The 17869-nt window shown below is 42.5% G+C and overlaps 1 protein-coding gene across 2 annotated transcripts in view; it reads left to right on the top strand.

The window, feature by feature from the left end:
* LOC110505685 (rho-associated protein kinase 2) overlaps positions 1-17869 on the top strand; it is a 52059-nt gene that overhangs the window by 8070 nt on the left and 26120 nt on the right. For both annotated transcript variants that reach the window (XM_021585072.2, XM_021585071.2), the window contains exon 2: positions 17721-17802. In XM_021585072.2, the coding sequence (XP_021440747.2) occupies positions 17721-17802 (82 nt within the window). The remainder of the gene's footprint in view (positions 1-17720; positions 17803-17869) is intronic.

The raw sequence follows: 17869 nt of genomic DNA, 5'->3' as shown, positions 1-17869 counted from the left end.
CCCTGAGGGGCCCCCGTCTTGAGGGTCAGCGTGGCAGATGTGTTGTGACCTACCCTCACCACCTGGGGGAGGTCCGTCAGGAAGTCCAGGATCCAGTTGCGAAGGGAGGTGTTTTAGACCCAGGGTCATTAGCTTAGTAATGAGCTTTGTGGGCACTATGGTGATGAACACTGAGGTGTAGTCAATGAACAGCATTCTCACATAGGTGTTCCTTTTGTCCAGGTTGGGAAGGGCAGTGTGGATTAAGATTGCATCATCTATGGATCTGTTGGGGCGGTATGCTAATTGGAGTAGGAATTGGGATTCCGGGATGATGTTATGAGCCATGACCAGCCTTTCAAAGCACTTCATGCTACCAAGGTGAGTGCTACAGGGCGGTAGTCATTTAGGCAGGTTCCGTTCACTTTCTTGGGCACAGGGACTATGGTGGTCTGCTTGAAACATGGGTATTACAGTCTTCGTCAGGGAGAGGTTGAAAATGTCAGTGTCAAGACACTTGCCAGTTGGTCCGCGCATGCTTTGAGTACACGTCCTGGTAATCCGTCTAGTCCCGCGGCCTTGTGAATGTTGACTTGTTTAAAGGTCTTGCTCACATCGGCTACGGAGAGTGTTCACACAGTTGTACGGAACAGCTGGTGCTCTCATGCATGCTTCAGTATTGCTTGCCTCGAAGCAAACAAAAAGCATTTAGCCCGTCTCGTGGCTGAGTTTCCCTTTGTAGTCCGCAATAGTTTGCAAGTGCTGCCACATCCGACGAGCGTCAGAGCCGGTGTAGTAGGATTAAATCTTAGTCCTGTATTGTCTCTAAACCTGTTTGATGGTTCGTCTGAGGGCATAGCAGAATTTCTTATAAGCATCCGGATTAGTGTCCTACTCCTTGAAAGTTGTAGCTCTAGCCTTTAGCTCGGTGTGGATGTTGCCTGTAATCCATGGCTTCTGGTTGTGATATGTACGTACGATCAATGCACTTATTGATGAAGCCGGTGACTGAGGTGGTATACTCCTGAATGCCATTGGATGAATCCTGGAACATATTCCAGTTTGCTAGTAAAACAGTCCTGTAGCGTAGCATCTGGGTCATCTGCCGACTTCCGTATTGAGTGAGTCACTGGTACTTCATGCTTTAGTTTTTGCTTGTAAGCAGGAATCAGGAGGATAGAATTATGGTCAGATTTGCCAAATGTAGGGTGACGGAGAGCTTTGTATGTGTCTCTGTGTGGAGCAAATGTTTTCTAGAGTTTTACTTCCTCTGGTTGCACGCGACATGCTGGTAAAACAGATTGAAGTTTTCTGCATTAAAGTCCCCGGCCACTAGAAGCGCTGCTTCCGGATGGACATGTTCTTGTTTGATTATGACTTTATACAGCTCGTTGAGTGCGGTCTTAGTGGTAAATAGTGTGGTCTACAGCTTATCATGAAGGTACCTTACCTCAGGTGAGAAATACCTCGAGACTTCCTTAATATTAGACATCACGCTCCAGCTGTTATTGACAAATACACACACCACCACCCCTTGTCTTGCCGGGCATAGCTGTTCTGTCCTGCCAATGCACTGAAAACCCAGCCAACTGTATATTATCCGTGTTGTTGTTCAGCCACGACTTGGTGAACCATAAGATATTACAGTTTTTAATGTCCCGTTGCTGGGATAGTTGCAAACGGAGCTTATCCAGTTTATTCTCCAGTGATTGCATGTTGACCAATAGAACAGATGGTTGAGGCGGGTTACACACTTGACGACGAATTCTCACGAGCCACCCCGATTTCCGCTCCTTGTACATCTGTCTTTTCTTCACGTGAATGGCTGGGATTTTGTCCTTGTCTCGGGAAAACAGTATATCCTTTGCGTCGAACTCACTAAAGAAAAAATCTTCATCTAGTTCGATGTGAGTAATTGCTGTTCTGATACCCATAAGCTCTTTTCTGTCATAAGTGACGGTAGCAGCAACATTATGTACAAAATACGTTTCACACAATGCGAAAAAAAACACTAAATAGCACCGTTGGTTAGGAGCCCATAAAACGGCAGCCATCACCTCCGGCGCCATTGTCTGGATCTGTTGGGGCAGCATGCAGATTTGAGTGGGTTCACGGTGTCTGGGATGATGGTGTGGCTGTGAGCCATGACCAGCCTTTTAAAAGTGTTTCATCGCTACAGAGGTGAGTGCTACGGGGAGATTGTCATTTAGACAGGTTGCCTTGGTGTTCTTGGGCACAGGGACTCTGTGGTCTGCTTTAAACATATAGATATTAGACTGGGTCAGGGATAGGGCAGTGATGGTAATTGAATAACCGTGTAACTGACGGTTATGGATGAAGACGGACATGTAAATAAAATAACCGTCAAAACCGTTTTAAATTAGCCGACATTCATTTAGATTTTTGTCAAATATTATTAACTTTATTTTAATGTAAATAAACTCTACCTAATAGCGGGAGTGTTTCCTAATGATTAAGCAATTGGTTTGTTAACTTAGTATCTATAAAAAACTCTACATCTCTATCCAACTTTCCTTTGATGCTCAAGGAGCTAGTCGCTGGTGGGGGGTGTAGAGCGCAATAAGCTTTGGCACTTATGTAAAAAAAAAAAGTGGACTTTTTTTAATTACAATGCAGGTTTTCATTGCTTGCTAGTAAATAAATAAATCTGTCTTTTAAAAAAGGCTGGATGTGTCTGACTAACTCTTTGGTCTGAATGCCAAGCGTCACTTCATGAGGAAACCTGGCACCATCCCTACGGTGAAGCATGGTGGTGGCAGCATCACGCTGTGGGGAAGTTTTTCAGTGTCAGGGACTGGGAGACCAATCAGGATCGAGGGAAAGAGGAATGTGTCAAAGTACAGAGAGATCTTGACGAAAACATACTCCAGAGCGCTCAGGACCTCCGACTGGGGAAAAGGTTTAGATTCCAACAGGACAACAACCCTAGGCACACAGTGAAGACAAAACAGGAGTGGCTTCGGGGACAAGGCTCAATGTCCTTGAGTGGCCTAGCCAGAACATCTCTGGAGAGATCTGAAAATAGCTGTGCAGCAACACTCCCTATCCAACCTGACAGAGCTTGAGCGGATCTGCAGAGAAGAATGGGAGAAACTCCCCAAATACAGGTGTGCCAGGTTGTAGCGTCAAACCCAAGAAGACTAAAGGCTGTAATCGCTGCTCAAGGTGCTTCAACAAAGTACTGAGCAAAGGGTCTGAACACACAATTGAATCCATTTTAGAATAAGGCTGTAACGTAACAATATGGAAAAAGTGAAGGTCTGAATACTTTCCGAATGCACTGCATACTGTTATAACATCCCAGAACACGCCCTTTTTAATTTCAGTAGTGCTCAGTTTAGGCACATTAGACATACTGTATCATCGAAGCTTGAAGCAAAACATCAATGATGGCAGTATTTTCCCCCAGGCCCCAGCCCCACTGATCCCATTTAGTTGGCAGAGCACCATTGCTGACTGGGTACTTTTTTTCAGTCTCCAGCATCAGGCAGAAGTTATACTGCCTCAAACAGCCCCTCTGGGATAGCAGCATTAAAGAGATGGCATTTCTTTAGGTAGGCCTAACTACTTGATTCAGTTGCATGAGCAGCCTTTTTGCTGTCCTCAAGGAAATGACCTCATTGAATAAATAGTTGGAGCTATATATGGGGCTGAAAGTCCCTCTGAATTGCTGCTCTTTCCCCTTTCACTTTTCTCTTAATTCAACTGCTTCCCTTCTCTCTCTCTCACCGGTTCAAACGGAGTATTTGATTTTCAAAGTTAGATCAACACCAGTGACTTAGATCTAACTGCAGAGTTTCATTCTTCTCAATGTTTATTTCATTTGTGTGTTGCTGGAGATATGGGCAATTCCACTGTAACCGAGCGATGCTGACCTTTTAAAATGTATATCATACCCCCAAAAACTATTGCAAGTTGAACAAAACTCTATGCACAATGACTACTTTTAACAATTTCCACTGAACATTTTAAAACACTTGCTTGAAGTGCAGTTAGTTTGGTAGCAATGACGGCACAAACAGCACAAGATTTGCATCTGCACTGTTCAAGTAAATGTGTTTTTGTAAAATGTTCAGTGGAAATTAAGTAGTCTTTGTGCATAGTGTTGTATGGTTTTTGTTTAACTTAGAATCATTGAATTTTGGTTTGACATACATTTTAAAATGAAAGATCTTAGTCTCAGCATCACTATGTTTGCATGGAATTGCCCACATGCACCTACACAACTGTTACTTAACCTTTGGGACATGATCGCATCCACAAAAGACATGGAACTATTTTTTTTTAACCTTTATTTAACTAGGCAAGTGAGTTAAGAACAAATTCTTATTTTCAAATTATGGAATTCTATAAATGATTAGTCTTCTCAGTCTCTGTGTCGCTTGCGGAGGAGTCTTGCGAGAGAATATTGGTGTATTGGTTACTCTAGTCCAGCGCTCTCAACCCTGTTCCTGGAGAGCTATGGTCTGGGTTTCATGCCTGGGCTTTCATGCCAACCCTAATCTAGCGCACCTGAATTTAATAATTAGCTGATTGATGAGCTGAATCACATTACAAATCTGGTTGGAGGGACCCTACAGGATGGTAGCTCTTGAGGGAACAGGCATGGAGAGCCCTGCTCTAGTCTATCACTAGCTTCTCTCTGGTGTTGAGTCTGATTGGCACTTTAAATGTCCTTTGGAGGTTTCATCTAGTTCTTGTCAAATCATGCTGATGCCCCAGAAAGTCCATATACTGTTTCTATGTATTCACTAACACTGCTAGTGCCACTACCTCTGTGTTTAGTATTAGTTGCCTGCTTGTTTTGATTATCTCTGTGGGTTCATTTGAATGGAACCACACACCCGTGAGAATGGTGGTGTTGATTTCTGGGTCTGTACTCTGTATGGTGTGAGCTTGGCATAGGCTGGGATAGGCGGTGCCATCTGGAGGAAGTATTATCTTCAATGAGCTTTGTTTGGGTATTGGAATAAATTGGTGTGTATGTTTAGTAGCAGACTGCCATTCTCCCTTCTGATGTTGTGCCATGTTATTGGTAGTGAGAGATTCCGTATGAAATCAGGACATAAAAATAACATGATTTTGGGGATTTTCACAATGTAATCCATAGATTGGTGCTTAGGACAAAAGATTGTTGACATGTATTTGACATTTGTATCTAAAAGCAGAGTAGAGAAAGAATTGACCAAAGTTGGCATATTTATTACATTTTAGCCTTACACAGGCATCCATTTGTAGGTGCTACAAAACAACAATTGGTGTCATGTGAAGCTTTATAGGCTGACCACACCGCTCGCGTCGCGTGTGTGAGCGTTGCAAAATACATTTAGAAATCTGTTATTCAATTATTGGACCCACACTGATCGCGCGCGCCTGCGTTGCAAGGGATAAAATAGAAATCGGTTCTATTTCTGACGCAGATCACGCTGCAAGTCCTGCCTCTCCCATCTCCTCATTGGTTTATAGAAGCAGGTACCCATGTGCCATCTCAGTAGTTATACCCACGTGGGTGACTGAAAGACTAACGGTCGGTGGCGGTAATGCACCTAATTTATGAAAGTTGCCAATCGCAATATAAAGTCAAGCGAAGAAAAGGCCTGGAAGGAAGATGGATGACTAGAAATTATTCGGTTGACCGTTTTATGTGTGGATTAATTGGTGGAGTAGAGGATCTTGTGCATTTTTTTGTTATATCCCAGGACAAATTAGCTAGCAACAGCTAGCTAAATAGGACAAATTAGCTAGCAAGCTAACTAGCTGAATTGCCATAAATGTTTAATGCTTTTCAACCTGTCCCTAAATTAATATAATTTGAGTTTGTTTTAATATTTTAACCTGCGTGCCGTGATTTTGTTTGGTGTGGGGGGACAAAATAAATGTATGCACGATGCCGCACACGCGCAGCTGGTTTGGGTTCCGTGTTACTGCTTGCTCTGTAATATGAGTAGTATTTAGATTTTTAAACTCTAATGTTGAACTGTGTGTGTGAAAATGATTTTTCAAATTTGTCAATATTTTGTTTTACACATTTGTGGCGACAGGTTAGAGCGTCCAATAACCGAAAGGTCGCTAGATCGAATGCCGAGCTGACAAGGTAAAAATCTGTCGTTCTGCCCATTGTAATTCTGTCATTGTAAATAAGAATTTGTTCTTAACTGACTTGCCTAGATAAATTACATAATATGCAACAATTATGGGTATATCAAAGTTCCAGAGTCGGCTCTCTGCTAGTTTTTAAAGTTTTGGCCCATGTAATACAGAGAAATTGGTATTGACAAACACATTTTCACGATTTCAAAAAATCATAGCATGTTATTTGGCTTATTCAGTAGTTATGGGATTAATTGTAATTAATGTTAGAAGTATCATTTATATTCCTAAAACACGGTTTTTTAATTATACTGTTGCTGCTTCCTGTTACGGATTTTTTTTTATATAGCCCAGTCTCCAAACACTAGTTTTAAATGTTCAAATTCATAATCAATATGCTGAAATTGGTTGTAATATTTTGAAGACCAAAAAATACTCCCTACACATCAGAGGCTGGTGGGAGGAGCTATAGCAGGATAGGTCATTGTTATTGCGGAAATGGAATTCATGGAATGGTATCAAGCATTAAGGAAACTACATGTTTGACTCCATTCCAGCCATTACAATGAGCCCATCCTACCTCCAGCCTCCTCTGCTACACATACGTGTCACACGTGTGTTTAGATTACTTATATTTTCCTAAATTAGTAGCTACCTTTTTATAAACTGCACACACACCAACATTTACCAATCGGAAACTCTAAACTGGAATTGATTAGCTTGTTCTACTGTTTTCAATAGCGTGCACAAATGAATCACTCACATCAATATTGTATAGAAATCAATGGAACTGGGACAATAACCGCAGGGACATGTACAGTTTGTGCTCTTCTAAAAGACTAACCACAACGAAGTTGAATACACTGTACCTATCGATAGATGAGAACCTGTAGTGCCACAATGTTTATGGTAGATGGCCAATACAAAAAAGTTAATGCAGCACTTTGACTGGATAATTTGAATGAGTAATCACGTCACAGATATAGTTCTACATAGTGACTCGTTGGCTTTCATTTGAGTGATAGCTTGACTGGCAAATCTGTGTATTTGTTTGTGGCCAGTGACTTTTCTGAAGACACCGCCCACATTTTGTCCTTTCCATTTGAGATTGAAAATGCTATGGACAGGCACATATGATAAAATCAACGGTGCCAAACCAAAGCTATTTATCTGTTTTTAAAGCAATCGATTTAGTATCATCTTGATGACTACAAACTTTTATTTTAAGGTGAAAAGGATTTGTAATTCCACTTAATTTGTGGTGAAAATACAAGCTTGTGTACAGTAGTAACACAAACTGTCCACATTAGGGAAATTAGCGCAATACACAATTATTTACGGAGTAGCTGCTGTTCGAACCCGACCTGCCATGGATATTGATACGGAGATGTTTGTGTATATTTAAGCAAGCATGTCAAACAAAGCAAGACACATAGTCAAAATAGCGATGAATTATGATTGCAAACATTGGCTAGTTCTTTTTTTCCAGCTACTCTCATTACGATATGGCAGCATAACTATGAAGATTATCATCACAAATAGTAGGCAGTCTAAAGCAGTACTTGACAAATGACGTTAGGAATAATGGCGCATGCTGTATTGCAGCAACTATAAAGGTTCGCCTACATCACAGACAACGTTACTTGTTTTTACTCCAATGCAATGTGAAGGGACTACGTCCTGCTTGTGCAAATGCAATATCCATTACAACAGACAGAAGGTTTTATAGCCTTCAATAAATCTTTTTTGGATTGTTTGTTCAGATCGCCACAGGGTTTTTTATTTGAGCTGTTAAAGAAATACTAGGCAGACAGGCTGCATCATCATGATGCAGAAGAGGGTGAGTAAAGAGAACCCTAAAGGGAACGGGAGTGTGAGCTGTTTGTGTGTGTGTGTGTTTAAAATAACATGTGCAGAATGTGATCCGGTTCCTTAGCTTTGAGAACGGGGTTTCCGGAGGGGAGGGGTTTGACCACGAGCAACAACTCAGTATTTGCAGCCACGGCCAATAATTGAATATGGAAAAATAAGTCATGTCAATTTAGGGTAATAGTATACGTTGCTCACTCACAAGCTAATGCAACAATTACACCTATTTCTCACTCATTTAAACATTTTACAGTTTTAAAATGCTCTCAAACACAATTTAACTGAACGCTCTAGATGAGCCACCGTCATGTCTGTGCAGCAGCCTGAACATTCGATGTCCCTAATGGTAGGCGATGGTACCAATCACAGCCAGCATTTTACTTGTATCATTCCACATCCTGCAAATTACCAGCAGGGGGTGACCATTTTGAAACCATTTTCACATTCACTCCGTTGGTAATCCTTACAAATTGGATCATAAGTCCTAAAGTAGCTGAGATCCCACTCTGGACCTTTCATATGCCCGTAGAGCGTCTTATGTTCAACAATATATTAAACATTTTGCCATATCCAAAATCTGTGTGTTTCCAATATTCATAAATGTATTTACTTTTACTCAAGGCTTAAAAATCCTTATTATCAATAGGGGATCATTTCACTAGGATTCATTTGGTCAATCTATGTCATGGAAAGAGCAGGTGTTCATGTTTTGTACACTGAGTGTACAGTATGTCAACCATTTTTTCTCCAAAGGACCATTCTATCTATGGATTCAATTTAGTGAAAATCCCCACAATCATGGTATTTGTTTTGTCCTGGTTTCGTAAGGAGTCACTCTAGTGCTAACAAGAGGACTTGACTGATTTGATCATTAGGATGTTTCTGTGGATAGGAGACATTGTTTGAATTGATCTGTTCAAGTTTGTACTTTGTCCAAGATGAATGGTAGTGTTATCCAGGGCAGACAAACACCGTGAAGCTGTTGCAAAGCGCAGAAGTTAGAGGCCTTTACCCCAGCAGATTGCTAAAATGTAGTTAAACTTCTGTACTTGCCTATAAGTAGTGTAAAATAAATAATTGCATTTGTTTCCACATTCATTTATCTTTTGACTCTTGTTCTCCCTCTGTCCTGTCTTCCTCTCGCTCCTCCTGTCTCCAGTCGTGGGGGAAATCCAGTGTTACATGGAACTGCTGCTCTGCTCTGACTCCTCAGAGGCTGAATTTCTGTTCAATTTGTCTCCAAGTGTGACCGCTCGCTAGCTGCATTGGCTGCTTTGTACCAGTGGGGAGAAACACTCCATATATGGTGGTGTGATGGTGGCCAGGGCCAAGTTTAGCAAAACAAGCATGCACACCTCTCTTGAGACAGCCTCTCATTCTCCTCCCCTATTCCTTCTCCTCCATTCGCCGTGGAAATCCCAGCTCCTGTGCAGAATGCAGTTCTAACATTGTGAGAACGTTGTTAGCTAGTTTACACTGCTTGTCATGTAAATGTAGTGCAGTGTATGCTGTAATAGTTGGTCAGGGGGCTAAGCCTTACGACTGAAGGTAGTTAGTCTTAGATGTATTTTTTGCCTTTTTTGGTGTAGCCTTTATAGGGGGCATGAGCACGGCTTGTGGCATCTGAGGGAGAAGGGAAAACATATTGCGACTAAAAGCACGGAATCTTGTGGGGGAGAAGAGTCAGACTTTATTTTTAGGCATGAAGACATGTCAGGGATGGGAGGAGAAAGGACTTTGGCGAAGCGTTCCGCCTACTCGTGTACCATTCTATTAATCTGCCTTCAGCATCACAACTTCACGACCACTTCCTGGGAAAAGAGAGCTTCCCGTATAAACACACAAACGCTGTGTATGCACACGCTCACATGCACACACACATACATACATACTCCTTTCTAAAGTAGTGAGCCAAATCACCTATGGAAAAATATACTATACAAAAATATAAAGTGTTGGTCCCATGTTTCATGAGCTGAAATAAAAGATCACAGAAATGTACCATATGCACAAAAAGCTTCTCCCGTTGTGTGCACTAATTTGTTTACATCCCTGTTAGTGAGCATTTCTCCTTTGCCAAGATTAACCATCCACCTGACAGGTGTGACATATCAAGAAGCTGATTAAACAGCATTGTTACACAGGTGCACCTTGTACTGGGAACAATAAAAGGCCACTCTAAAATGTGCAGTTTTTTTACACAACAGAATGCCACAGATGTCTCAAGTTTTGAGGGGCCGTGCAATTGGCCTGCCAGCTGCAGGAATGTCCACCAGAGCTGTTGCCAGAAAATGGAATGTTCCTTTCTCTACCATAAGTGTCATTTTGGATAATTTGGCAGGACTTTTACCCGGCCTCAGTCACAGACCACGTCTAACCACGCCAGCCCAGGACCTCCACATCCAGCTTCTTTACCTGCGGGATTGTCTGAGACCAGACAGCTGACAAAACTGTGGGTTTGCACAACTGAAGAATTTCTGCACAAATGGTCAGAAACCGTCTCAGGGAAGCTCATTGGCGTGCTCGTCGTCCTCACCAGGGTCTTGATCTGACTGCAGTTCGTCGTTGTAACCAACTTCAGTGGGCAAATGCACACCTTCGATGGCCACTGGCATGCTGGGGAAGTGTGCTCTTCACGGCTGAATCGCGGTTTTGACTGTACTGGGGATATGGCAGACAAGCGATCTGTATGGCAGTATATCGTCATGAGGGCGAACTGTTTGCTGACGTCAACGTTGTGAACATAGTGCCCCATGGTTGAGGTGGGGTTAAGGTATGGGCAGGCATAAGCTACGGACAACGAACACAATTGCAATTTATCGATGGCAATTTGAATTCAGAGATACCGTGACGAGATCCTGAGGCCCATTGTCGTGCCATTCATCCGACGCCATCACCATGTTTCTGCATGATAATGTGCGTCTCCATGTCGCAAGGATCTGTACACTATTCCTGGAAGCTGAAAATGTCCCAGTTCTTCCATGGCCTGCATACTCCCTAGACATGTCACCCATCGAGCAAGTTTGGGATGCTCTGGATCGACGTAGCCGACAGGGTGTTCCAGTTCCCGCCAATATCCAGCAACTTCGGACAGCCATTGAAGAGGAGTGGGACAACATGCCACAGTCAACAGCCTGATCAACTCTAAGCAAAGGAGGATGTTGCGCTGCATGAGGCAAATGGTGGTCACACCAGACACTGACTGGTTTTCTGATCCACGCCCCTACTTTAAAAAAATAAAGTTTTTTTTAAGGTATCGGTGACCAACAGATGCATCTGTTTCCAGTCATGTGAAGTCCATAGATTTAGGGCCCAAATGAATTTTATTTCAATTAACTGATTTCCTTACATGAACTGTAACTCATTAATATCTTTGAAATTGTTGCGTGTTTATATTTTAGTTCAGTGTACATAATATACTTGATGAATAATAAGGCGACAACGTATCTGTTTAATTTCTCTGACGTCCAACATATGTTTTAAATAACAAAACATATCAGGCATGACATCCATCAGCAGTTAGACAAAATACAGACGTGGTGCTCGTCTGTTTCCCTCCATGGGTCACAGTATGAGGCCTTGCTATATGGGGCCTTGCTATTTGAGACTATGGCTCTGACTGTTCCAGTACTCCAGAGTTATGTGCTCAGCCTGGCATACCCCTCACTCCGCCTAGGCTCCGGCTCTGCTTCTCCCAATAACTATTTTTAAACATCTGGAATTTGACCAAACATTTGCTTTCTGCTCAAGCCTTTTAAAGTCCAGAGGCTGCTGTTTTCTGTTCCACATGCCTGGAGATGGGATCGGACAGGATGGTTTGGGAGATGGAGAGGGAATGGTCCCTGTCAGATCTATTGCTTTAACTAACGAGAATTGGTTATAATTAACATCCGACAAAGAAAAGGTTTCAAATGAAACCTGATCATAATCATCATAATAGTAAATAATAGTAAATTGCATCACCCCATGTCTTAGGTGTGTTCGTGTAGTTCAGTGGTTCTCAAACTTTTTCTAGTCCCGTATCCCTTCAAACATTCAACCTTCAGCTGAATACCCCCTCTAGCACAAGGGTCAGCACACTCAATTTTTTTTAGGCCTGACACACACACACTACACAATGCATTTATTAAACATAAGAATGAGTGTGAGTTTGTCCCAACCCTGTCTCGTGGGAAGTGACAAAAGAGCTCTTATAGGACCAGGGCACACATAATATAATAATCAATAATTTTGCGCTTGGCCATCTTGCATATAAAACCATATTTGCACATTACTCTGCAATGTTGTATTGGAGAGAGTCGGTCTTATATTATTTTCCACAGACAGTCTGTGCCTGTATTGCAAAGGGCAGTAGCTTCTGGTTTGAAATAAAATTTTCACAGAAACGCTTGTTGATATTTCGATGAGGGTCTCTTGTTCAGATATTGGTAAGTGGACTGGAGGCAGGGCATGAAAGGGATAACGAATCCAGTTTGTGTCGTCTGTTTCGGGAAAGTACCTACATAATTGCGCACCCAGCTAACTCAGGTGATTCGCTACATCACATTTTACATTGTCCGTAAGCTTGAGTTCATTTGCACACACAAAATCATACAATGATGGAAAGACCTGTGTGTTGTCCTTGTTCATGCAGACAGAGGAGCTCCAACTTAGCCTCAATTTTTTCCTGCACATCGAATATAAACTCAACAAAAAAATAAACGTCCCTTTTTCATGACCCTGTCTTTCAAAGATAACTTCACAGATCTTCATTGTAAAGGGTTTAAACACTGTTTCCCGTGCTTGTTCAATTAATCATAAACAATTAATGAACATGCACCTGTGGAACGGTCGTTAAGACACTAACAGCTGACAGACGGTAGACAATTTAATGTCACAGTTATGACAACTTAGGACACTAACTCTGAAAAACACCAAAAGGAAGATGCCCAGGGTCACTGCTCATCTGCATGAACGTGCCTTAGGCATGCTGCAAGGAGGCATGAGGACAGCAGATGTGGCCAGGGCAATAAATTGCAATGTCCGTACTGTGAGACGCCTAAGACAGCGCTACAGGGAGAAAAGACAGAGAGCTGATCGTCCTTGCAGTGGCAGACCACATGTAACAACACCTGCACAGGATCGGTACAGCCGAACATCACACCTGCAGGGACAGGTACAGGATGGCAACAACAACTGCCTGAGTTACACCAGGAACGCACAATTCCTCCATCAGTGCTCTGACTGTCCGCAATGGGCTGAGAGAGGCAGGACTGAGGGCTTGTAGGGCTGTTGTCTGGTGAGATACTGCAATATATCACCGGCAACCACGTTGCCTATGGGCACAAACCCACCGTCGCTGGACCAGACAGGACTGGCAAAAAGTGCTCTTCACTAACGAGTTGCGGTTTTGTCTCACCAGGGGTGATGGTCGGATTCTCGTTTATCGTCGAAGGAAAGAGCGCTACACCGAGGCCTGTACTCTGGAGCGGGATCGTTGTGGAGAATCCATCATGGTCTGGGGCTGTGTGTCACAGCATCATCGGACTGAGCTTGTTGTCATTGCAGGCAATCTCAATGCTGTGCGTTACAGGGAAGACATTCTCCTGCCTCATGTGGTACCCTTCCTGCAGGCTCATCCTGACATGACCTTCCAGCATGACAATGCCACCAGCCATACTGCTCATTCTGTGTGTGATTTCCTGCAAGACAGGAATGTCAGTGTTCTGCCATGGCCAGCGAAGAGCCCGGATCTCAATCCCATTGAGCACATCTGGGACCTGTTGGATCGGAGGGTGAGGGCTAGGGCCATTCCACCCAGAAATGTTTGGGAACTTGCAGGTGCCTTGGTGGAAGAGTGGGGTAACATCTCAAAGCAAGAACTGGCAAATCTGGTGCAGTCCATGAGGCGGAGATGCACTGCAGTACTTAATATCTGGCGTGGCCACCAGCTGCATTGACTGTTACTTTTGATTTTGACCCCCTCCCCCCTTTGTTCAGGGACACATTATTCCATTTGTTAGTCATGTGTCTGTGGAACTGGTTCAGTTTGTCTCAGTTGTTGAATCTCGTTATGTTGATACAAATATTTACACATGTTAAGTTTGCTGAAAATAAACGCAGTTGCTGTTTCATTTTTTGTTGAGTTTAGTTGCGTGGAGTCCCTGTAATCCTAGACTCCAATCATTCGGGTGAGAAAAATCATCACCCAGATAGGCCAGTTGTGTGAGAAACTCATAATCATGCAAGCGGTCAGACAAGTCATTATTAGGGTCAGTAAAGAACTTTAAGCTCGTCTCTCAATAAAAAAAAAAGTGTCAGTGCACTTCTGTATGCTGTAAAAGTGTTACATGGTCGCTGCCATATCTTTGCGTAATGCAGAAAATACACGAGAGTTCAGGGGTCTTGATTTAACAAAGTTAACCATTTTCACTGTAGTGTCCAATACGTCTTTGAAGTTGTCAGGTATTCCCTCGGCAGCAAGATCCTCACTGTGGATGCTGCAGTGTACTCAAGTGGTGTCAGGAGAAACTGCTTGCACGCACGTTACCACTCCACTATGTCTCCCTGTCATAGCTTTTGCACCATCAGTACAGATACCAACACATCTTGACCCCAAGTCCATTTGATGTCACAAAGCTATCCAGTACTTAAATAATATCCTCTCCTGTTGTCCTGGTTTGCAGAAAAGGATGTCTTCCTTAATTGACCCCCCCCCCATAAATGTAACAGACATGTGGCGGGCCTGGCACAGCTCCTGGTATGTCTGTTGACTCATCCAGCTGTAACGCATAGAATTCACTGGCTTGTATGCGAAGCAGTAATGGTTTCAAAACATCTCCTGCCATGTCACTGATGCGTCTTGAAACTGTTGTTTGATGAAGGCATTGTCTGTGTAGTTTTTTGGGGGGCCTTTTCCCACAGCATTGTCCCAGCCATATCTGCGGCAGCAGGAAGAATTAAGTCCTCCACATAGAATGGAGCTTGTCTGTCGTAGCCACTCGGTAGCTCACCGTATAAGATGCTTCTAGACCCTTCTTATTAATGGTATCTTATTAATGGTATATTATTCTCACTCAAACTAATGTGGTTTATTTTTCAAATTGGCATGTTTCGTTTCTAAATGTCTGCAGAAGAGTGACAGTTTCATAGAGTTGTGAGTACTTTTGCACATAACACACTGTGGCTGAGGAAAGGCACTACTCCCAATATAAGTGAACCCGAAATCAATGTAGTTCTCATCATATTTACGCCTCTTCGATGGTTCAACGTCCCTGTCTGTTCGGTGCTTTCCCGGCTAAGCGGGCAGTAGCTCTTCGGCTGCATCAGATTCACAACTGTTAGTGTCCCAGCTAGCAACAAATGTAGAATTACTGATGCTAGCATTGGATGTGCTCGTGGAAGCAGAACAACTTGTCGTTGACTGGTGCAGGTGTAGTACTGCTGGTAGTAGCAACACTACCAGCTGAGCTGGTATGTGTCTCTATAGACACGGCCTAACTTTCTTTTAAGCATTTATCAATATTCGTGCAAACGGAATGAGCAGCTACGTTAGTGAAATTCCCGCGAGAGAGTAATGGTTAATGTAATTGGATGTTAATTATTTGATTAGGCTACCTGTATTTGACATTGTTATTTCACTGAACACAATATCGTTTAATTTTGGCAGTCAAACGAGGCTACTCCCGCAAGGAAAAAAACATTACGCAAATGTATAGCCCCATTTTGAAAATGTGAATCACATTTTTATTTGGCGTACCCCCGACGGCATTGTTTGGGAATAGGCCATGTAGCTGAATGAAAATGTATCTTCTTTTTCTCCCCTTCAATGTTTTATTTTTGTGTTGCCAAACAGGAAAGTCCCAAGGAAATCAACCAATAATAAAATGAAAACTTGGAAATACAGTAGGCTATTGCTGACTGGTGTGCAGCTGCTACCAACAAACTGTTATTTTTAATTATTTTCATCCTTTTCTCTCAGCTCCTCCTTCCAATGTTCAAGTTTGACATGCGCATTGTATTCTTCTACAAGCTGGTGTGCATACATTTTGTTAGATGATAGGATTGATAAATGTGTTTAGTAGATATTGACTTGTCGCTTGTCACCAACTTTGTTCTCACTGCGTCACCCACTGAATCATGTTTCTAAGACGTTGCCATGCAACCCAATACGTTGGCAGGTTTGCAGTGTGCTCCCAAGCAGCAGTGTTTTTTTTCACTGTAGTTCAGATATGGTTCAGACCGATAAGATAGCAGCAGTGAGTCAGTCAGTGTCCCTGCCTTAGCATCACTGTCTGAAGAGTTCATACCTATTCCTGAGAGTTAATCTATTTGTGTCTCTATAGTTTAATACACTATCTCTAGGAGTTATGATGAAATTAAGATTGTTACTTGCGTATATAAAGTACTAGGTGTTTACGTTAGGGTCCTATTTTTGTTTCTACCCCGTTTTTAATGTTTGGGTCATGGCTCTTTAAAAAATAAATAATAATTATGCTCAAGGTTTCAGTCCTCTCAGCCCCCAATAACCTCTGGACGCATACAGACACTGAACACACACTAGTCTGAAAGAAGGGTTCTGAATTTCCCCAGGTGTTGCCCACAAACACGCATGGAATGGACATTCACACTCAAAGTATTTCCAGTTTTTGCAATGGGGGAGGGGCATGAATGGCTCTTGTCCAATGCATGTCCAGTTATGTATTGACATGAGTGAGCAGTCAGGATGCTGCTTTGCACCTGAGAAGTAGGTTGCTTTTTTCCCCCCAGAAAGGATGACACTTAGTGTTTACAGTCCTGTTTTAACTGGTATTTCATAGGAAATGTGGTAATAATGGAATCTTATGTTGTCTATGAAGTAAATGCAGCTCTTCCTGGTACCTGTAGACTACTTCATAGGCATGCAGGTGCTTTGTGTAATTGCACCTTTACATTTTTCAATTAACCCAAAATGAAGTGATTGGTCATTACCACAACCGGCCATTTTACCGTGATGTTTCTAAATGCCAACTAATACAACTTCTACAGTCCACTATTTAAAAAGTGTAGCCTAACTACTTTTTTCCCCTCATGGCTCATAGCCGGGCTACGTAGAGTTGTCTCTCTAAAGAGGAAATGAATTGCATGCTGAGGGACTGGCTTCATGACACAATGACATTATCTTCAGAGTACTGGGCGGGGTGGACCATGTCCTGAATTGCTGTGCTCTAAGGGAGATTGTGTGTAAGCGTGTGTCTGGGTGTGAGCGTGTCTGCGTGTGTTTTTTCTCCTTAAATAGTAGTTCTGTGTGAGGTACGTCCTTTATTAGGAAGTGGAGTAGAGATGATGAAACCACTGGCAGCAAGCTGTACAGTGTACACTGACTTCTGCAGAGTAGAGGGGGAAGAACAGACACACAGGATCAGAGAGGTTATAGTAAGGTTTGTTGTAATGTTATTCTTGGAACAAACTACAAACCTCAACAGAGGTTGACACAGATCTGTTGGTGTCAGAGAATGACAAATCCATTGCCCTGCAATTCTGTGTTTTAAGCCTGTTATGAGTTATGTCAATTTCACATCACCAAATCAAAGTTCTGGAATTCTTTATTTGATCAATTCCTGAATGACATTTACTGAAATGGACAAACGTGTTATCCAATGTGGCACTTAAATGTCCCAATTGTTTTGGGTACAAAGTCTAATTGCACCCTAAAAATAACGCTGTCACTTTATATTTGCTTGATCGCATGTTTTCTGTTGGTTTCTCTATTCCAATGAGATCGTTTTCTTTCTCTCTTACAGGATTCTATCAATGCCTTCGTTCTAGATCTGGACTACCCTGCCCTACGGAAAAACAAAAACATAGAAACCTTTTTAAACAGATGTAAGTATACGTTTGATAATAGGTCATGTGGATGTGTGTAATGGATGACTGAATCCTCTCTCCTCCA

This window comes from Oncorhynchus mykiss, chromosome 25 (assembly GCF_013265735.2).
Source record: "Oncorhynchus mykiss isolate Arlee chromosome 25, USDA_OmykA_1.1, whole genome shotgun sequence".
NCBI lineage: Eukaryota > Metazoa > Chordata > Actinopteri > Salmoniformes > Salmonidae > Oncorhynchus > Oncorhynchus mykiss.
This window is presented reverse-complemented; position numbering and strand designations above follow the sequence as displayed.